The following is a 22,741-nucleotide window of genomic DNA, read 5'->3' as shown; positions in this document are numbered from 1 at the left end:
ACACCCCCCCACTTACAGATACCTGAGTATCCAAGCTTCTTCTAGAGAAGAACGAGGGGAAAAAAAAAGTCTTTGGCTCTTCAGTCTGAAAATTTCTATGTTTTCACATGCAGACTGTTGCATAAACCCAAAAAACTCTCTTGGCCATATGTTTCTGCCAGCCACTCCTTGGAAACCATGTAAATGTCTTTAATAAACAGCTTGCTTAAATGTACATAGCTGTAGGACAGACAAATCATGAGCCTGACGACATTCCAAAGTCCCAGGCTAATAACTTAAGGCATCACATCACACATTTCCCTTTGCTCCAGACAACAAGGGAGGAGGACAGGATGCTTGCTGTTTCTATACCATTTAGTCTTTGAGAAAAACAGGTATGCCTACGCACTGGTAGTGTGAGCAGCAGCACAATACACTGAAACTGGGAAGAAACTGGAAGTTGACTGGGAATCACTACTGCGTTGGCTTTCTAACACGTGAGATATCAACAAAGACATTCTTGGACCCTGTATATTCAGTACTGCAGATACTCTCCATGAGTAAGACAGAGACCACATGAGCTTCAGAAAAGATTCAAGGTAATCCATTTTCTGTGGTTTCTTATGTGCTGCATACTCCAAGTGCAAAGCACAAGGTCCTTACCCTACCTTTGATCAGGAGAAAGCTTGTCTTCCCTTGATGTTAGGCTGTGCCATGGGAACAGAGAGAAAGGAATGAAAGACAACAGAAATGCATGGCAATAGAAAAGTTCACTTTGCACGCTCAGTTCACTTTTTCTTCTTCATTATGGACCGTGGATCTTTCAAGTTGAGGAAAGGGGCAAAATTGCCTAAACTCCCCCAAGAGAAACAGAAGCTATGGGCAGACTCTCCCCTGCAGCTAATATAGTAAGCTAAGTGCCTTAGCATTACAGTCTGAGGTTATACTAGGTGGATGCCTTTCCTAGCAACTACAAACACTCTGCGGTTAACTCCAAGTTTCATGTCAGAATCACCAAATCCTTGAGAAACAACGCATTGACTTGCTACTAAATTAATCCTCAGCACCCCATTTGTTACTGTCTTTCTGACTAATACTGGGTCATGAATCGTCACGTGGTAAAATTATCTATTTCATATTTTGTATAGGTACTTATCACCATAACATCTGAAATCTTAAGCAAGTAAGCGATGCCATTGAAGTCTCACCATTAGTGGTCTCCACAGCACTGACACTGAAATGACGCCATCTCTACCAGATTGACACACAGAACTCTATGGGGTGATTGCTGGTTAAGGTCCCCGAACAGTAGTTTATTTTCACTACAGTGCTGTGGCACAAACAGTGTCTATAGACCAGAGATTTTATTACTGCCTTTTTCCTCATATAGCCACCATCTGCTAATGCCCAGGACATCCGATGAAGGCTGTCAGCAAAGGAATTATTAAATTTTGAAAAAAAAAAAAAAAAAAAAAAAAGGTAGGTTTTGGAGTTTCTCTGCACAGGACCAGAATTGAAGTTGCTTGCCAATAAAAGAAGGGAAAGGGTAGAGAGAATGAGAAATCTGAGACAAGAAGAATCTAATAATTAAGTTACTGGTTTAGTCTGTTTGGGCCTGGATCTTGGGTGTCATTCATCCCAGCCAAGTATGTTTATCATTGAGTTTCGATCTCAGCCTTTGTCCTATTGAAGCTCCTCTACCTTAGATAGTACCCACACTACTTATTTTGCAAGAAAGATAAGGCAGTCAGAAATGGCCTACGGCACTTCTGGCACAGCTGCCTTCTCCTTTGCATCATGGAAAAGCCACTCTGGGCCCAAGGAACACTTTTTTAGTGGGAAATTGAATTGTCACCATGTAAAAAGAGTTGGAGTTCTTTTTAAGCAGCTCCACATTTGCTGTGGGTTCTGTCACTTTTCTTCCCAAGTCACAGTCAATCAATGCAGTTGCCAGCAAAACTGAAGTCTTCTCTGGAAGGACAACAGCAGCTCAACAGTTGAAGCTGTAGGTGGGGATCACTGTCATTTTGCTTGCTCTGTGCCTGCTTATTAAATAAGGGCACATTTCGTTCTCTGTCAGGGCTATGAAACTCCCCACTGGCAGCTACAAAACACTCCACTGGTGCCCCAGTTACTGAGACGTGGAATGCTCCCCTTCCCACGATGGTCATGGAAACCTGTGCTTTATGCAGCTCAGAGCTCCAAAGCAGCTGCCACACACAAACTCTTTATCCATAAAGCCACCCCATTAATTCAATAGCTGTGAAAAGGCTACAGACCTCGTACAGAAGGATTTCTTTGCTCCAAACACACTGAAGTGAAGCACCACACTTAGTGCCCTGATGGACAGATTTAGCTAGACAACCATTTAACACCCGTACTGAGGGGGAAAAAAAAAAGGGTATCCCTGGCTTCCTTGTGCTATTCTGACTACTGGCCAACAACTCCATACAGCATGTGTGATGAGATGGCTGGTGGCACACTGCACCTCTGGAAATGCTGTCAGGGCAACGCACGCATGGTCAGTTGGGTAACACCACTTTCTCACAGCAGCATGTACATATCGAGATAGAGAGGCAACTCCCACTGCACCTTCTGCAAACATGGGCCACCTTGCTTCTTTTTGGACAAGCCTTATCATTACTATTAAGTACACATATTGCAGTAATGCCCAATGGCTCTCTCTAAATGAAGCTAGCACTTAATTCTGTCAGCGTTAATGACATTCATTACAGCTTGACCTTACCTTACAGTTTGCATTCATAGCTCTCATCTGCATGCTTTTTCTGTAACGTATGCCACAAAAGAGCAAGTTCAGCACCCATAACTGTCCTATCTGTGCCTGTATTTCATGGTACATTTAAGTTTTTTCTACCTCTAGGTCAGCCCAGACACACTGGCACTAATGCAAGAGAGTGAAATCTTTGACCTGAGTTACAGAAGCAGTCAAATATACCATCCAAATATGCTAGCTCTAACAGCAATACAGTTTTAATATTTTCCCAAGATTCCACATCCTTTCCTACAAGTTAAACAGACAAGTGTATACATTAAGAACAACCTTTTTCTACAAGGGTCGTAGCTGTTCACTGATCTCAAAAATCAGTAACTCCAAGACCATCAGCTGCTGGCTACAGGATGCCTAGGTTTATCCATAACCTTACCCTGTCTGACTTCATTAAATATTAAGTAGAGTGGATTTTAGCTGTACTAAGGAAAAGACTTGCGCATTCTGACAGTTACGTTCCTCTGTTTATTAAAGGGCAATCATCTTTAGACAATTTATGTTTCTTCTTCTAAAATAAAAAAGGACTGTAATTCTCTGAGCTAGAGACAATATACTTAACAGTAACACTCTTCTCTCCTATTCAGCCCTTAGTTGAAAGTAAGTATCAGTTGCTACTCAAATAACATTTCATCTATGGTTTGGCTTTAGAAAAAATGCCTTAATACATTATTTATTCAGGACCATATTATGAACCTTTCTGTATGTCTCCACAGGAAAAGAAAGTTAAAGGAAAATACTTAGGAAACCTACAAAAGGACAAAGTATGAAATATGTTTAGGAAATCTGCATGAAAGATACAACAGTATATTCCACAAATTGGTTTTTTTACATATATATCTACACACGCCCTTCCTCTTTCCCTGGCTGGTCTGCAGTGTTTTTGTGATTTCTTTACTTGCAATTTCTTAAAAGAAATAATTTAAGAATTCTTAGGAATAAAAAAAACCCAACCAAACACAAAAAACCCCACACAATCAAAACTTGGAAAACAAGGTTAACTAAGATCTGCTTTCTAACTTAAATAGGCTTCCTCTATTTCTGCTGACAATTCTACCTAACACTTCTTCCCAGCTAACAAAAAGTAGAACTGGAGTTTTAAGCCAGCAATAACACAACTACTTGACCAACAGGGTATATTAAAGCCAATACTTGTTTATGGCCTCAGCAATATTTCCCAAGTCTCTTGGTTTGGAGTATGTAAAATTTGCCTTAAATGCATGACCTTCCACATCAAAGGAAAAACAACCAGCAGTGCTAGAGGGCTGAGTCTTGGAATTAATGAGTCTTTCAAATAAACTAGTGCTGTTCTTTGTGTGTTGTTATGAATTCAATGTCTATCAGTTCTCCTTTAAGAAAAAAATGTAAATAAAAATGTAATTTTCCATGCTCTTTCAATGCAGATTAAGTATTAATATGTTAAATCCATCTGGCATGGAAATGTAACTCAGATACTAAAAACAATAGTCTAATTAGAAAAAACAACCTTTATGTAGATAACTATTTTGAAGAGTAGCTGGGTGCTGGGAAAGATTACTTAGATGTAAACTCTGGCAGGTGAAAAATAACTTCCTAAAGAAAGCATAGCAGCCTTCAGCTTCTCAGAGTTCAGTGTACCCAAGGAAATGGGCTAGTAAAAGGGATAAGCCTGGGACGAGAAAAAACAAATGAGGTATTTAACAATCCTAGTGGCTTTTATCTTTACTCCTCCATCTCAGATCTCTGTGAGGTTGTATAGCTAAAGGTTGCCCTGGAAAGACAGCTTCCCAGTCTAACACCAGGTGGTTTGTCTCAAAGGATCAGGCTGGCACCCTGACAGTACAGAATCACAACCACCTGGTTTCTGAAAGCTTTTCACCATTGAAAGTACGTGAAAAGTACAATATGACTCCTTCAGGAGAAAGGAGTTTGTTTTTCTCATTCAAAAAGTTATATTCTACCAACTTGTATCATTTTCTACCCATCTACAAAAACATCTGTGAAGAACAAAGGGGAAAACTGATGAGTAGACTGGCTCAACAAGACTGAAGAAGAAACGTGCATCCTTACATGCTTTCACAGAACTTCGTAAGAGTGCTGGGCTTTTCCTGGTTGCGTCTTTGTCGAAACCAACGTTGAATGCTGCGTACATCCCAGTCCAGCTGCTTGGAGAGGCCCTCCAGCCTCTTCTCATCTGGATGCTACAGAACAGAAAAGGGAAAAAAAAAAAATATTTCTTTGCCCAACTGCAGTAACTCTACTTTAAATTTAGAACCACTGTAATCGCCTCTCGATGCCTCAGAGGCTGCCTGTCAGACACATGGATACGTAGAAACAGAATTACTTACACAGAAATCTCTGCTGGCAGATCCACATCAAAATACGTTTGCAGTGACTATTATTAGTCTAGAAGGACATATGCTGCAAAATTGCATGTGAGTTATTCCTAATAAGAAACTTAAAGGAGACAATGGGATGAAAACTTGCTTGAAACTTAGAAAGTGATGATAAATCGGGATAAAATGCCATGCATTTCTCAAGCAGCAGGGCTTACAAACACCCCCTGCCTGCCACACGCTCTGCCTGTTCCACCCTTCTGCATCAGGATCTTTGTCCTATCAACTGTTGCAATAGTGAAGATCATTTGACTGACGTGGAAAGAAGATATATCCCATGTTTGTGCATGTTAATTTTAAAAAATGAGGTCATTAAACTAAGTGACAACTTCAAAAGGAAAATCACCTTGACAACAGGGAGGCATAATTTTTTTTTCTGTAAAATTAGCTACACACAATTATTCACCAAAACAGCAAATGTGGAACTTTCATTCCATTAGAGGGACTGCAAACCTGTGCAGAGGTAAGGCAAAAAGAGAATGAGTCTGTCCTTAATTTGACTACTATACAGAGAAGAGCACTACAGGCCACGTTTCCAATCATGCAGCAATTCTACACGTACAGTACTGCAAGAAGGCTATTTATGTATTTTCCTATGCCATATTATTTTTTTAAAGACACATAAAAGCTTTTGGACAATCTGTTTTCTGGAGTTTTAGCTTTATTTCTGCAAGTCAGTTGCATATACTGAATGAGATACAAGAATTGCCACGATAAAGACTTTTTAAAAATGTTGCAAAAGGTAAAACTACAAAGTTTTCATCAGGCTGAAGTTTTATCTATCAGCCTCCAGGAAAAGACAGGAAGGAAAGGGAAGGGAAAGCATGAGACAAGAGAAGGGTGAAGTATTTGCCATCCATCTCAAAAAAAAAAAAAAAAGAGGAATAATTTTTTTTGGCAACCAAAATAGCCACTAGTTTTTCAACAGAAGGTTAAGAAAAGCCATTCCCTGTAACTTTAGAAAAAAATCAAATGATTGATGCAGCTCTTGGGAGCTTGAGTAGAGAGGACTGCTGCACATGACTCAAAAAAAGGCTGCTAGCTAAATTGGACAGTTTCTTTGAGAGCAGCTACCAGAAAGCCCCACTAAACTCTTGCAGGAAAGTAGATACTTTCCTTTGGAGCTCTTCCCACTCATCTCTATACACTAGATGTTGGAAGCCATGTGTGCCAGCTCCTACCATGACTCACAGGCATTAGTTAGATCACTTCACACACTCAGGCCCCATGTCGGACTAGCAGATTCTGCAAGGAAAAATATACATTTTTTAAAAAATACCATTCTTCCTCCAGCTTAGTCTGGGTGAGTGCACAAGTGCTGCAGCTTTCAGAAACAAGGTATGTGATTCCCTCTCTGAAAACAGGACAAAAACCACAACAAGCGTCATGGTGATCTCAGGATAGGGTATGACACACAAGCAAGACAGATCCATGGCATATTTCACTGTTCCTGGACCCAAATTTGCCCTCTGTGACTCTAATACTCTCTGAAGTTTAGGCTGATGCCATTGCTGTGGTGTGCCCAGCTGCAGCCTGGAGCCGAGCTGGGACTGGGAAGTTCCACAATGGCTTTGTCCTTCAGGCCTCCACAGGCCTTTCCACTACAAAGTGGTGAAGGTCTTCAGGAGACACTAAAGGACACCTGATCACTGCTCACGGCCTTGGGAAAGCTGAGGATGCTTCAAAAGCATGGACAGGATGACAAGGAGGTTTGGTTGAGATGTCATACAGGGAAAACTGTAGACACAGAGATTAAGTGGTGGGAGAAAAACTTGTTTTCTACCAGAATAAATAATCTGCAAGTTCTAAAACATTATTCAGTCAAGTTCCTTCACTTTTCTAGCTTCTTCCTTCCCCCTCCAATTTCAAAGGGCATTCATCACAATGTAAACAGCTGGGACACCAGCAAGCCACCAGTGCCCTGTGCTCAGGCAGTTCCCCTAGAAAGAGTAGTTTTGAAGTTTCATGGAAAACACAGTAAGGCCAATCTTAGTGGCCCACAATTCACTCTTTTTTTGGAAAAAAAAAAAAGCCCCAAAAACTGACAATTTGGAGGAAATGTCTAAAAGATAAGAAGCAAAAAAAGTAGGTGGCCATATGGCACCTACAAAGTGTTTCTGTCACAACTTTTTTTGATTAAAAGCTGACAGGAGACGTCAGGAAGGAATGCACAACTGCTCAAGCTGGCATGCCAATGACAGCCTTGGCATTTGCATGTTCTGAATTTAGCTGTTAAAAAAAAATGCAGCACTGCATTTAGCAGTTAGCTTTGGTTTGTTCAGACATGGTTTATAGTGCCATATCCCACTTTATAAGGCAAATATTTTAATTAGATACTCTACCTTTGTAATAGCTGTGAAAACTTTTTCCAGGATAGCATTAGGTTGAGCTTTCTGTGGTCCGTTGGCTTGGACTTTTAGGCCTAAGGCACATGGTTTAGCAATAAATCTGTGAGAAAAAGAAGAGCGAAAAAAGAAAACAAAGTGAAATCCTTCAGTTATTTACTTCATTACTGTTATCAATCAATGACATGTGATAAATGTGTAAATGTTATAACCCTGCCAACAAAAACAATACTTAGCCTTACAGCTCAGAAGCAAGCTCATACAGGCGATTACATTGCAAAATAAGTAACTTCACTTTGAAGGATGAAAGGAACTCTATGGAGCACATGAAACGGAAGATTTTCTTTCATGTTGTGAAAAAAAAAAAAGGATAGAACAAAAGCACGAGAGGAATGCCTGCCAGAGAAGCACCAACTAATGAAAAGAGCAGGGCAGCTTGCAGAGATAAAGAGCACATAATATTCTCCTCCAAAGACAGCCTTTTTCATAAATCAGTTTCCAGAGTAGCTACTGCCTCAGGACTCCTTTCGCACATTGGAAATTCAAACAAGGTCCTTAAAGGCAGCAAGCACTGAAGCTGCCCGGTCAATACAATTTTCTAAACCATAAAGTTTAAATGGTGTTGAGCCATGCCTCAAAGACTTTGCTCTTCCTCCAAACTCCTCTGCTAAAATATGAAGCTGTGACGGATCCAAACACCAATTCAGAAGTTCATCCAGTTTATAAACTGGGTGTCTGATATATTTTAGAGATTAGTTACATAAATTACATTACATATACTCAAAGATGACCATTGCACTCAAAACCAAAATTATTTGTAACTATGAGTCCCACTCTAGAATCCCCGTGAAAGGAACAAAGTCTGTATAGCAATCACATGCATATATGAACCATATGAACTTCCACCATCTTTGAACTATGTAACTCTTGATTTCACTTAAAAGACTTCCATTTCCTAAGACTTCGTTTGCCAGCAGGGACCAAACCAACACACTCAGTTGTTAAGTAGTTGTTCCACATTTATCCAGCTGAATGACCACAAGCTCTTAAAAATCACAGAATTCTCATCCACATGCAAGCCCCATTTTAAGCACTGATTTGAGCTACAACTGCTGTTTCTGCTGTGCTTAGGAGAGTACAGCTGATTAAAAAGAGAATTTAGTCCTAAACAATGCTACAGTGCTAATAGCAATAGCATTTGGTAAAAAAAGATAGGTGATGCCAGACTACCTTGTTTTCCTTGGTTTTCCAAGGAAAATACTTGATACTTCGATACCATCCCATATGAAAGCCAGTCCTATAGCCTGAAATAATTTTGGTGGCTAGTTGCAGGAGGGGATGGGAAGTCATACAGCCAAAGACACATGTGGTATATCAGTGAGCTCACTCTTTGATCCTTGTATGTTATAAGAAAAAAAAAAAAAACCCTAACTTATTACACTCTGTAAAAGTTTGGTTATAATCTGGATCAACTGCAGATTGCAACCACAGTGCTAGCTCCCTAGTATCAACCAAATCAACGGTACTGCATCAGGTATAAATTCCCTGCTTTAGGGTTAAGAGCTTTGATGGTACCAGCCTCAGTGCTGAGCTCGAGCAGAAAGCACTGCTCATGAAACAGAAGCATGTAAGCTCTATACATGTTACACGTAAATACACTGTAATCTAGCTAACACTGGAAACTTGTACATTACTTAAAGTATAAGGTCACAAAAGAAGCAGCAAGAATTGTATTCTCTAGTTGAACAGACTTGTAAAGTCAGTCTCCTCTGAAGTAGGACTTGATTTGGTTGGGTGGGTTAGTTTGTTTTTTTTAGGGGGGTAAGGGGTGGGTTTTGTTTGTTGGGGGTTTTTTGTTGGGTTACACATACATCTTTCAACTTCTGTTCTGCTTTTCTCCTTCTGCTGAGTGAAGGAATGAAATAGCCGTGATATAACTCCAAGAGAAAGGCAGTTCCCTAACCATGCTAATTTAAAAGAAAAAAAAAAAAACATGCACAACCACAAAAACATTTAATTTGGTAAAGTCAAAAGCAGATTAAAAAGTCCCAGCTAGAAAAATTTCACAAGGAACAATTCCAACAAGCTTCATGCTGAGCTGATCTTCATTTAAATTTAAGCAAACCAGCTGGGTTTGCTTAAATGCCATTCTTAAAATGACATGTCTTGGTAATGAACAGCCTAGATAAACGCAGAACAAAGCAACAGATACAGTGTTTGTCTAGATTTTAAGAAGAGAAGAGAATTGTAATATTGATGATATACCCATTACCTAAAATGAAACACATTTTGTGCTTCAATCTGGTATTTTCTAAACAGGAATATAAATTTTTTGTCCTCTGCTGCTTATGTTTTTTCACATGCACTGGAGGAATGGGCATGTGATCTGAATCAGAGCTTGTCCAAAAGGACAGCACAAGCACAGTAAGGACACGTACATGGTACACAGCTGCAAGACACAGGATGATCTTGGCCAGATATGTCAGGAAGGAAGGGACTGGGAAAGTTCAGAAAAAACCCAACAAAACAACACACCACTCTCTCCTGATACGTTCTTGTGGACTTTATCCACTTTTGGAAAAAAAGCTTTAAAAAAAAAATCCTCTCAAGAGATTGTTAATTCCTATTAGGACACTAAAGGGAAATGAAGCAATTTTAAGAGAAACATTTTATATGCCTGCGGTACTGAGCAAGTACTGACCACCAATTCAAGTACAAAAGTATGCATGGGCCACGTCCGTGTGATTGCCTTTGATGGAATTGGTAAAATTTAACAGGTTTGTTTTTTTTTTTTTTTTTTTTTTTTTTACTTTTCATACAAAAATGTAACAAGCTATACTTTGCAGTATAAAAATTGTTTTTCAAAGTTAAAATAGAATTTTAAAGTAGAACTTAATCACTAGGATCCCAAATGTCACACCAGGTGCCATTAAAATCATCATTAACAGAAGTTTCACTGATAGTTTTCTGTAACAACATAAATAGATTCATAAGTAAACAAAACGGAATTAATGTTTGATACATGCACAAACTATGAATGTTTTGCCAAATGTTTCACTTCTTAAAAGGACTATTCATTTTTTCCATTTCTGCTAACACTGTGGTATTCAATTCCCTAAGCAGTGTTACTGAAACCCATGGGACTATTGCATAAGGTACTGCAATTAAGAGGGAAAAACTACTGTGAAAGAGTAGAGGAGAGTAGAATTGAATATATTGCCAGCTTTTCTTTTTAAAACATGTAAATCTGAGTGAACGCTACACTAATATCTCTTTTTCAATGGATTTCAGTACAGCTGCATTGAAAGCTAGCGTTCAATTACGCAAACATTAAAGGACAAGCATTTTTTGCCAAATGCAGCCCCATCTATTCTGGACGTAGAGATGAGAGACCAACATAAACAAGGGAATTAAACTCAGAATTCAAGAACCTTTTTAGAGGCAGCTTCCTCATTCACAATCTAAAGCCGCATTTAACAACAAAACCAAACCAAAAGCCCACAGCCCAGTGGCTCACTGCAGAGCATCCAGGTAGAAAGGACTTGGCCTTTTCAGGCCCGTAAACACTGTATCATCTGCCTGAAGACAACAAACATTTCTGAGTGTCCCGTATCCTCTGAAGGCAGGCATTGATTTGCATTTGGATCCTCTCTGTTTTTCTCAAATCAATTACTTATAATAGCAACAGCAAGGCCTCATAGTCCACCCCAAACTCAGAGATCAGTTTTTCTCTATTAAGAGGTCAAGAAACCCTTTGCTAAATGATACTCAACCTCCCTAAAGCATAAAAAGAAGCACCATTTCACCAGAAGTATGTAAATGTCAACAAGGACAAGTACCATTTGGGGTTTCCCACTTGCCCTTTAACAAATGACAACTAGACAAAGACAGTCACTATTACAACAGATAAATGAGTTAAAAAAGGAGAAGTTAAAAAAAAAAAAAAAAGACTAGGAAAACCCCACAACCAAACCTGAAAATTAACTTTGCCCTGATGGAGGAAGGTAAAAGACCAGTTGGGCACCACTTGCTCTTTGCAGTGATCACAACATGTGTAGTGCTGCATAGAGGTAGATGAGGATCCCACCCAGCCACCAACTACCAGGAAAATGAAACCCCAAACCCACAGATTTTTCAGAAGCCATACCCACGGCTTCACACTAGATGCCTAATTCCTCACATTCATAAAATTACAGCTTAAAAATATGCTGGGTCCACTTTCTGAGCACTCATAGGATCATAGGATGGTTCAGGTTGGAAGGGACCTTAAAGATCATTGAGTTCCAACCCCCCTGCCATGGGCAGGGACACCTCCCACTAGACCAGGTTCCTCAGAGCCCCATCCAGCCTGGCGTTGAACACCTCCAGGGATGGGGCATCCACAGCTTCTCTGGGCAACCTGTTCCAGTGCCTCACCACCCTCACAGTAAAGAATTTCTTCCCAATATCTAATCTAAATCTCCCCTCTTTCAGTTTAAAACCATTACACCCCATAAAGAGTCCCTCCCCATCTCTCCTGTAGGCCCCCTTTAGGTACCGGAAGGCTGCTATAAGGCCTCCCTGAAGCCTTCTCTTCTCCAGGCTGAACAGCCCCAACTCTCTCAACCTGTCTTCACAGGAGAGGTGCTCCAGCCCACTGATCATTTTCGTGGCCTTCCTGTGGACCCGCTGCAACAGGTCCATGTCTTTCCTGTGTTGAGGACTCCAAAGCTGGACACAGAATTCCAGGTGGGGTCTCAGGAGAACGCAGTAGAACCTCCCTCGACCTGCTGGCCACACTTCTTTTCATGCAGCCCGGGATGCAGTTGGCTTTCTGGGCTACGAGCGCACATTGCAGGCTCACGTTGAGTTTCTCGTACACCAACACCCCCAAGTCCTTCTCCTCAGGGCTGCTCTTAATCTTATAAAAGTTTCTCTTTAGAAATACAAAGGGGCCAGATCCACAATGAGCACAAACCATCCTGGGCACATCAACTTGAAACGTAACCACAGTACCACTGATAAAATAACCTCTAAGAAAAGAGTAAGGAAAACACCCCCACTGACTCACAGAGCTCTTTCTGTTCTCCTTTGCTGGCTATTTGAACCTTATTAATTAATTACCATGTAACCCTTTTAGTTTACTGCTTTCCATCTCAAGAAATTACATCATTTTAATACCAGAATTAACTAGAAATGTTAGCATTGACCCTCATAATCCTTGGAGGCTGATGTTCATTAACAGTAGGCAAAGCCTGCATTAAAAAAATATTTTTTTTAAGTACCACATGAAGGAGGAAGAGAAAAGTAAATTTTTTTTTATTATTTCTTTTTAAAATGATTCTCTGGATTTCTACAAATCAAACAGCCCTACTCAATCTTTGCCCTGAATCTGGTCAGAAAATAACATATAACAACTCTTTAGTCATTTGAGGCACTCGAAAAATGACTATAGCACATGAATGTAGATTTTCCATACCAGCAGGTCATCTGCCATTTCTGAGCTGACCACAGTGGCTGCCCTTTAGCAGATCCATTAGCAGCTTTGAAGATGCTCAAACCACCACGGAGCCCACGACAGGTAAATAGGGATTACACTTTGCTTTGGTTTGTGTGGTTTTTGGTGTTTTTTTTGGTTTTTTTTTTTTTTTTTTTTTTTTAAACAGCCTTTAAACAGTCTGCAAGAATTAAGGCTTTCCAAATAGGGCCAAAAAAGATCAATACATTAAGCTAACAGGGCTAATGAATATTTGATTCCTGTAATTAAATCTTCTTTAAAAGAAAATACTGAATGGCTTGTCCTAACCTTTTAATTTAAGAAATATCTGTCTTAACATAATTGACAATGTTAGCTGGCAAGCGATACACGTTAACCAGTTCAAACCAGGTTTGGATTCCTTGCCATGCCCTTTGAAGTGATAAATTGTATGTCTTACAATGTTTATTTGTCAAATGTTTCTGCTTGATTTAGAAACTCGCTCCATTTCACCAAAATTCTCTCTAGAACAAGACAGCAAGAATCCAGAAATTGAAAACCATGAACCTTCCTCCATTTTTACTGAGGCAAATAAGCAAACTAAAAAAACAGACTGGATGAACAAAAGTCTGCTATAGATTTCCTCCCCCCAACTGCCAGAGGATAAAAACTTACCATCTGATCCTTGATTTTACTATACTGTAGTATGATCTGCAATAGAAGCTATTGAACTCATGTTCAATTATTTTTACAAAAGGATAAGGAAAAGATTATCCGTTCAAGAGAACCTAAATCAAGACAAGGTTCTTTGATGTAGATGAAAAAGGATGTTTTACACTTCTGCATTTGTAACTGGCACACCTAAAATAAGTCACTATTATGACGGATGGAGCTGCAAGAAGTCTTACTAGGCCCCAAACCCAGGAATAACTGTCAACAAAACAAGCTTAGAATTTTATTCTATTTTTTTTAATTCATGGACTTCCTTTATCAGATTTAATAAGCTGTCCTGCCATTTACACACCAATATATTTTAAATGTTGTTGTATGTCAAGGTTTCTGAAATCTGTCCAATTTTTATTTTAAAACTTTCAAGCTACGTGCACTGAGACAAGTGACCTGTCTGCTCCTTGGCCTTGAAATCTCTTCTGAGGTTTGCAAGCGAAGACTCAATTCATTTCAGCTTCTGACCTATTACTGTCATTTTTTAGTTTTGCATCAACTTTCTTGTTCCTCCTGAGTCTTCTTAAAGCAATGACTTTTTCTACCTAGGTGTAACACATTTTAATGGCTAAGAGGCTCTTTTTTCCACAGATTCGAAAACCTTTTTTCCTTGATGTGTTTCAAGCACAGAAAGCTTCTTCCCCCACTTAAACAACTCTATTTTGTGGCCAACTTCAATATATAAGCCCACTCGCAAATTTTCATCAGTGCAAGAGAGGAAAGCTAAGCTAGTGCATGTCATACATTTTTTAAAAAAAAAGTTCGTTGATCAAAATTTGAACCATTCCTTTTTGTCTTTCATTTTTATTAAAAGTCGGTCATATTATGAACCAACAGACAGCATTAATGGCCTCTTATTACAGCCCAAAACTTAAGGAGCCCATCCATCCCCTAACCAACAATCTATTTTCTGGGAAAGGTACCTCAGCCTGTCACAAAGCATCTGCACAAAATCACCCTGGAGACTGCTCCTAAATGATCTACGCTACAGATTAAAAATTTCATGAACCCAGCAGGCAGAACCCTGGCTATGAAGTCCACACGAACACTGAGAATATGCATTTTTGCTTCAGCCTTTCACATCCACAGAGACATCTGAGTTGCTTGCTGGTGCACAATGGGAGTTTGAATTTCCCCTTCCTGTTCTAAGGATGCATCTACACGAAGAAATTTGAGAAAACTACAGTGAATGTGAAGTGTGCAGAGCACCTCTGAGCCATCTCCAACTACAACAAACTGTAGTTTGAGCTAAGTGGTATACTCTGATTACATACATACAGCATCTCTGTGAGCCTGGTAAAAACCCTCACTTGGACACAGGCATAGTTCAAGTGGTGCTTGCATAAAAGATTGTTTATGTTGCTAACACCAGCCAAATGCCAGCTCCATTAAAAAAAACCAAACAAAAAACAACCAAAAAAACCCCCCAACAAAACCCAAACCCAAGCTATTCCTGTAAATTAAGCACATCTGTCAAACCTTATTGTTTCCTATCAGTATATTTGCAAATACCAGGGAGGGCAGCTAGAACCAGCAAAAATTCCTCTCTGCTAAAGAGGTGCCTAGCTCTGTTTTGAAGACTTGGGTTCCCTTTTTGAAAAATTGATGCGGAACAAATTTTCCCAGCTCTTCATGCTCTCTAAACACAGATTGATCCAGAGATTTATGATTACAATTGTCTAACTTGTTGAGCATTGCTTGCTGGTTTTAAACAGAAACAATGTAAATTTGCTCTAACTACAAGGATAACTGAAAGCAGAAAAGGCTTGTTTCTGAGCAGACGCTCAACAGATTTACTGACACAACACACAAAAACAATTGCTGAATCCATTTTGTTATTTTTGTATAGCTGGCCTACTTAATTCAGAAATTACTCCTATTACTAATTTAAAAAGCAGAAAAATCTTAGCAGTCCTGGGACAAATTCAGTAGATAACTAAAGATAGTCAATTCAGTATACCTACCCCAGCACCAATTTTGGCTTTGTGTTTCCTAACATCTGCTACAGAAGAACCACCAGGATACAGTGTCTGAAGCACAGGCAGGGGTCCTAATCCACTTAGCTTTCTTGTATGGCTACTGGATGAGGTTAATTTCACCGAAATTTGCTGGCTGTGCTGGGAAATGGGTCACAACTCCCACAATGAAACCTTTCAAAGGTAAGAACCTGCCTGCCCAAGCAAAAAGCCCAGCACAGGACTATGCATCGTCAAGAGCCTTCTGCTGCTGAGCATTACGAGTGCTGCCTCAGAGGGCAGCGTGCAGGAGAGCTCAGAGCCAACCCTTTCAGAGGGGACCTATTCCCAGCCCTCCTGAAATGACTTCAGCAAAGCACACGTATGCATCTGCCCTTCATCCGAGAGGTCTGATGCTTTTGTTAGAGATGCACTGGCCATTATTTCCACACCAGCATCATTATCTCAACTCTCCCATCAAATTATACAAGCTAAGCACTATACTGTGGAACTGACATGTGTTTCTAAAAAAGAAAAGCTAAGCAGCTTGCAAGAGAATTCAGCTTACTGAGTTAGTGAGGTTTTGTCTTTCTTTGGCTCAAATTATTTGACAGTATTTACACTTGAGGTGGAAAAAGATTGCTGCAAAATCAGTACTTTGGGATGTGGGGTTTTTTCAAGGTTTTGAAAGCCTGTTAATGTTTTGACCTGAGAAACCTTTCCAAAAAACAAACATGTTTTTGACGTCCGTTTCTACAAAGTATTCCAAGTTTCATTAGAAGGCTTTAAAAAGACCAAACCAACCAATAAAAAAAAAAAAAAAAAAAAAACAACAAACCAAAACCAACCCACACATCAATCACCAATGTCCTGCTAAGTCTTAAATACAGAGCCGGGAAGCTATCTGAAATCCTTCCTAACAAAGGGCATTGCTCATACCTCGTAACAAAAATCAAAGTAGACCTCAAACTGGCAGCAGAAAATGTACCTATTACAATAGCTGGACCTCAGGGAGCACGGCTGGCAGCAGCCTGCAGTGCCACTGAAGGCCAGGCGAACTAACGGTGTGGAATAAAAAACAGCTCATCTAAAATAAAGAAGCGCAATCCAGTACTTTACTAAGCACAAGTATTTGCTAGGATCTAGTGTGGGCAGAGTCCTAGAAGCCAGTGGTGGCAGAAGCTGATGCATTGCTACATGTGGGCTCTATTGGGATTGCTCCATCAGCCAGATACCCCTTTGGAATACCAGTCTCAAGTACCAGGACTCAAGTACTGTCACAGCACCACTCCTATGCATTTTTCTGCCTTTTGACAGAAAATATTTTTTCCTTTAATATATCAAAGATGGATATAAAAGGCAGGCTAAAGAATAGGACTTCACCTGTGACACTTGATGCAATAGGACTACTGGCACATACACATATTAGCTGTATAAAACTGATCCATCTCTGCTTGCAAGAGCAATCGCAGAAAGCTTTTAGTAATTTTTCAGCTGGGAAGCCAAGTGCCCTGTAAATTCAGCATATTGTCCTAGCAAAACAGCATTCAGCATCAAGTGTTTTTCATATGTGGGATGCTATGTAAGTGAAAAATGGTTTTGCACAGATCAGTTTTAGAGAAGAAATTTTGGTCATAGTAATCTGCTTGGGGGCAATATGGGACTCAAGGGCTTCCGTCCAAGAGTACTTTCACATAATAGAAAGTTTCACTTTACTTAACGGTCTGTGAAAGGTAGCTGTGATAAAAAAAGGACTTAGTAGGTCTACTTCAGCTTGCAGGCTTACCGGCTACTGCAGTGCTAATGTACACTATTTCAAGTAAATAAAACAAATTATCCTCATCACTCAACAGCAGTACTATGGAACGCTTCATCCTAGAGAGTTACTCTTTTGGAACATGACTGACCCTACCGTTCAATAACTGTAAAACTGTTTCTTTTTTGCAGCTGGAATTCTCATATTTACAGTGTCCTGCCCTTTTTTTTTTTTGACTGAACATACATGTCTAAAAGTCACATCTTCTCATCGTGCAAAGTCAAAAATACCCCCTTCTTCCTGAGATTTTGCTCCAATCACAAAAAACATGACCAGTAACATCTATTTGGCTTGCAATGCCTGTTAGTTCCCATCATAAGCTGCAGCCAGACCCCACTGATCAGGGCCCCAATTCCAGCCCTTGTTCACACATACTGCTAAACCCTTTCGCCTCACTGAGCCAGCAAACCTATTTAATCCTTTCTCTCACAAGCGGAAAGGTTAGGGAGGAGTCCATCTCAAGCTGTAGGTTAGTTCAAAACAGGACTGTCTGGAGCAGAGGGTGTTCAGTCACCAATACAGAAATACCCCAGTGCAGCCTCTACCAGCAGCACTCTGGTTTCTTTTCTAGTTAGTAAGTTCCTATGAAAACAGGACACAAACAAGGCCAGCAGCTTACAAACAGAAGTAGCCATGTTTTCCAAACATGGAAGCAATTGGATTTTAATTTTTTTTTTACTATATCCATGCATAAAGTTATGAGCATTTCAGTTTCTCCTGAAATTCCGTAAGACCAAAGAGTTGAAACTGGGAGGAACTTCATGCCCTCTCCAGAATAGCAACAAGAACTGCACATATGTAGAAAAAGGTCACAAATAAATATTTTTGCAGCCAGCTGTCTGATGTTTTCTTTCTTTGTAATGTCTAAAAATAAAGAGTTTAGTCACTCTGTGACTTTCTAAGTGCCGATGAGGCAGAGGGAGAAGGGAACGGAAAAGGAGATGCACTCCAGTCCCCCCCCACCTCTCACACACAGTGCCTCCTCTCAGCTGCCCTCTGGCAGCATCACCAAGGCCAGACGGTATGGATGATAGAGTGCTGAAGGTATCACTCTCACCCTTTTCACACACAGTAAAATCAGGATACACGAGACGGGGTCGGTGGTAAAATTCAAGTCTCCAAAATTCTAGCCCACTGCTAAAGCTCAGTAGAGATAAAAATATTCTCCCAACTTTTTAAAAGCTGCGGCTTAGGGACTTTCTAGACCAAAAAAAGGCATCTTTGCACACAACAGTCCCCAAAGAGCCACCTCTCCCTCCCCAAACTGCCTTAATAGCTCACTGAGCCCACGTAAATTTTTGACACCCTGTGGCAGAGCTCCCCAGCGTAAATTCAGATTGTGTGAAGACAACCAACTCCCTTCATCTTGAACTTGTCACCCACCAGTTTCATTTCTGGTTCTTTACTTCCTGCACTGGGTAAAAATGAACAGTTAATACCAATGCATCCTTTCTGTGCCAGTCCTGATGCTATGGATTTGTCTTTTACTCCCCGCTGCCACCTCCTAAAGTACAGACTTGACATGTACCACTATTTCAGCGCATCTGGGACAACCAAAGTGAGGAGCCAGCCATGAAACATCTACATATGAAAAGACAAATGGCTCAAATGGGATTAAAAATTGGACAGAGAAAAGGGCAGGAAGAAAGCATAGACAGAAAGGAAAGATCAACAATTTAATTTTTAAATCACAGTAGGTGACCCTAATACAATGAGTCTGTTCTAACCCACCAAACCCTGCAGCATTATTTTATCTCTTACTTTGGTCACATTTTCAATATGTGAGCAAGGGAAAAAAAAAAAAAAAAATAGTGAGCAATACCTGTGTCTACATTAAAGCCGCAGCCAAGGCATACCATCCACTGGCCTCTTGGCACGTACACACACTTAATGTAGCTCTCCTTCATCCAGCAAGGCAGCTTCCAAGATGCAAAAAGAAGCTGCAGTTACCTGCCACTTGGACACAACCCAAAAGTTGGTGAGTGGCTCACAGCAACTGCCTAAAGACATAAAAGCCTCAGCAATCATTTTGATAAATAACTGCCCACTCAAAAGCCAATGCTGCTCCTCCATGTTCCTCTGTGGTAGTTCTTAGCCTGGTCATTAAGTGATAGCTCATTTCATCAATGTCCTCTTATATTCGAATTTATTTTCCTCACTCTTTATCTATTTACTATGAGGAGGCAAAAATAATGAAGGATGTAGTTAAAAATCCCTAGCAATCACTCTAACAACAATCATACATTGATTGTTGATTGCTGATATTATTACAAAAGACTGTAGCAAGCCACAGAACACAACTGGACAGTTCAGCAATGCCTTCCTAGAAAATATAAAAAGGTGTCTGAAATGTTGAGAAATTATAATGCTCACCTAGAACTCATTGAGTTACACCGGGTTAGCATGCATTGTTTGAAAGCAGAGAAGACAGAAGATGCTTTCTATTCAATGGAACATTAAAAAAAAAAATATTTAAGTTCTCAAAATATTTCAGTGCTTGTCTGGCTCAAGGACCCCTCCCTGATGCCTTCCTCCACAGGTTCTGCAACCAGTCCCTGAGCAAGTGCAGGTGCTGCGTGACGCATGGTGCCCAAACCTTCGCCTGTTTATTCCAGGTGTGCAATTGCGTTTGAGCAAATGACCCGGCCTGACTGCAAGATTTATAGGCATGCTCCATTCCTGAACATTGTCTTTACACTACCCAGGAGAGGCACAAACCTCAGGTCTTGAAAGAAGAGCACACACCACAGAGTATTTAAATATTTGTAAGCTTCCTCTTCATGTCCTCTTGGGAGTTTGGGTCTTCCACTGTGGTGGGCTGTCACAGCATACAAGAAGAGAGGATTTAAATATGTGTCTCACTCTTACTGACAAACCAGTACCTCTGGTGCAAATCCTATTTCTCTACACATCAGGTGGTAGAATGTGTTTCAGGAACTTTCCTGGTCCGAGATAAAAGCTCACACTAAATCTTTCTTCTGGTTTAGACTGTTCCCTTTGAAGAAGGAATAAGTCACACATACCTCACAGCTGGATGGTTGTATTTCTGTAAGTACTTGAAATAAGGATGGTTGGTTTGACTTGGAGGTTAAGCTTTCATTCCAAGAGCTAGGTCACAAAGTCATCAAACCTTTTGAGGGAACTTCAAGATGAATGCATTTTCATCCTGGCTGGCAGATATTAGTCACAAAAGATGACCACAATGGTATCCATTCACTATATTTTTTGTATGTGTATGAGTGCATGTATATATGTACACAGAAACACACACATATATGAAGTATTTGTAAAGTCATGTATATTTATATATTTGCGTATATGTATGTGTATACACAACCAAACTTCAGCATATTGTCTGGCTACTCAACAACAAGAGTTAGAGCCTTCTTTCTTTCTAGACCCCTTACACAAACTCAGAACAAAACCCTGTTCCTAACTGGTACAAAAATCTACTTCCTTTCTAATTAGCTTCCAATACAAAAAGATAACAAATACATGTAGATATTCAGGAAACCCATTTCTGAAGCAGCATGCAGCCAAACTACACTAATTTATTTTGCCTATTTTATCTTTAAATTGAGATTACTTAAGAAGGTAACGAATGTTCAAAATTCACAGCTGGAATTTCCAGCTGCATACAGATAAGCTGGAACAGGGCGGGCTCCCCTGAGCCACTGCCACCTGCCTGGGCACAGCACCCTGAGCAGGGGCAGCCATCCTAAGTGCTCAGGCTTTTTCACCCACACTCGTCCCACCCTGCCACCTTTACTGCAGCCACAGAAGCAGCAGATCAGGGCTTCAAGAAATGGAAGACTTTCCCTGCCCACCTCCCCAGAAAAGCATTGAGTTTTGAGCTAGATTACCAACCTGATCCAGTTTACTCTATCAGCAGAGCATCACTAAACTGAGACATGAGCAAACCTGTGTGAAGTCTCTAGAAGCTCAAGTTAAGCCACCACAGGACCACATTCAGACTCTGCTTTGGAAATATGAATTTAGTATTTTCTTAAGAAGTATTGTCTTCTGAGAAAAGGGATTAAAAAAGCATATTAGGGTACCTATAAGTCAAAAGAGTTATTATGAATTAGTTTTTCTGGAAGAAGTGTTTCAGCAAACGATCTGTAAAAATACCTACATGAATGCTCACACCTGAAACCTCAAAAACCAGCTCAGACGGACCCCTTTTGAGAAGTAGTTTCTACCTGCATTGTATGATAATTAAATACCACCCAGACTAATCAAAACATTCAACAAAGAAAAAAGCAACTAGTTCTCACTAGCTCCCTGTACATTTTTCACATTCACCTTTGAATTCTATTTCAAATTTTTTCTAAATTTTCTTAATGCTTTCCTGTTTGATTGCCACCTCAGCAGGGCACTCTTTTGAAAAGCAGAGACGCAACATGGAAAGCAGCTGCAGCTCTGCACCAGCAAATGCCTAGCATGCAGCCCTCCAGATGAGCTTACTGACCCTCCGGGCGCCTCATCATCTACTGGGGGGCCTGGGAAACCAGCGCCTACCGGAGCGCAGGATACTCTGCGGTGTTTGAAACACAGAGCCTTTGTTTTCTGCCTTCCACACTGAGGCTTCCCCAAAGCAAAACCCACCACTGCAGGCAAACAATGAGTATTGCACACACAATGCTCATAACACAGCTGACAGGCATCTTATTGTACTGCTAATGCGCGATAAACAATTAGTGATCGGACAAAGGAGTGCAAGAACAAATCCTATTAACAAATAATAGGATTTGCTAGCAGATCACCCAAACACCACTTTGGAAATTACTCCCTGGGTTGCTGCAGGCAGAAGTGGCAGACAGGGAAGGGAGCCTTGCGGCACAACACGGACATGGTGGTGAACTGGATGCACGGCCACCAGCCGGCCGCAGGAGCTCACCACACAAAAGTAATGCTGGTGCACCAGTTTTGACAGCTTTTGAAAATGCCGCAGCGTGTGTCAAACAAAAGAAGAGACATAATCTCCTATTTGGGGTATTTGTGAATCATTTACACCTCGGTCCATAAGCACCTGTATTTTGTTCATCAAAACACACAAGAAACTGTTACAATCCTGTTTTCTCTTAGCTTGTTGCAAGATTTTTGTCAGCAACTTGCTAACTCCAACTTCAAATGATCCCACAAAGGACGCCTCACTGAAACACGATTCTCTCCTAGTATTACTATGTAACTGCCCACATCTATCAGCAGAGGGTTTAAAAAAAAAAAATAATTTGGACAGGTGGGTATTTGAGGGAAACCGTAACATTCTCCCCCAGTGGTTGCTATTAGATGAAGTAAGTGACAC

At 40.4% G+C, this 22,741-nt stretch overlaps 1 protein-coding gene across 2 annotated transcripts in view; it reads right to left on the bottom strand.

Annotated features, from left to right (window-relative positions):
• CERS6 (ceramide synthase 6) overlaps window positions 1–22,741 on the bottom strand; it is a 125,394-nt gene that overhangs the window by 79,032 nt on the left and 23,621 nt on the right. For both annotated transcript variants that reach the window (XM_074145112.1, XM_074145111.1), the window contains exons 2-3: window positions 7,482–7,587; window positions 4,814–4,944 (exon numbers count right to left, since the gene is read on the bottom strand). In XM_074145112.1, the coding sequence (XP_074001213.1) occupies window positions 4,814–4,944; window positions 7,482–7,587 (237 nt within the window). The remainder of the gene's footprint in view (window positions 1–4,813; window positions 4,945–7,481; window positions 7,588–22,741) is intronic.

Source organism: Numenius arquata, chromosome 3 (genome assembly GCF_964106895.1).
Source record: "Numenius arquata chromosome 3, bNumArq3.hap1.1, whole genome shotgun sequence".
In the NCBI taxonomy this organism is placed as follows: domain Eukaryota; kingdom Metazoa; phylum Chordata; class Aves; order Charadriiformes; family Scolopacidae; genus Numenius; species Numenius arquata.
The sequence above is the reverse complement of the archived record's forward strand: the minus strand, read 5'-3'. Positions and strand labels throughout refer to the sequence as shown.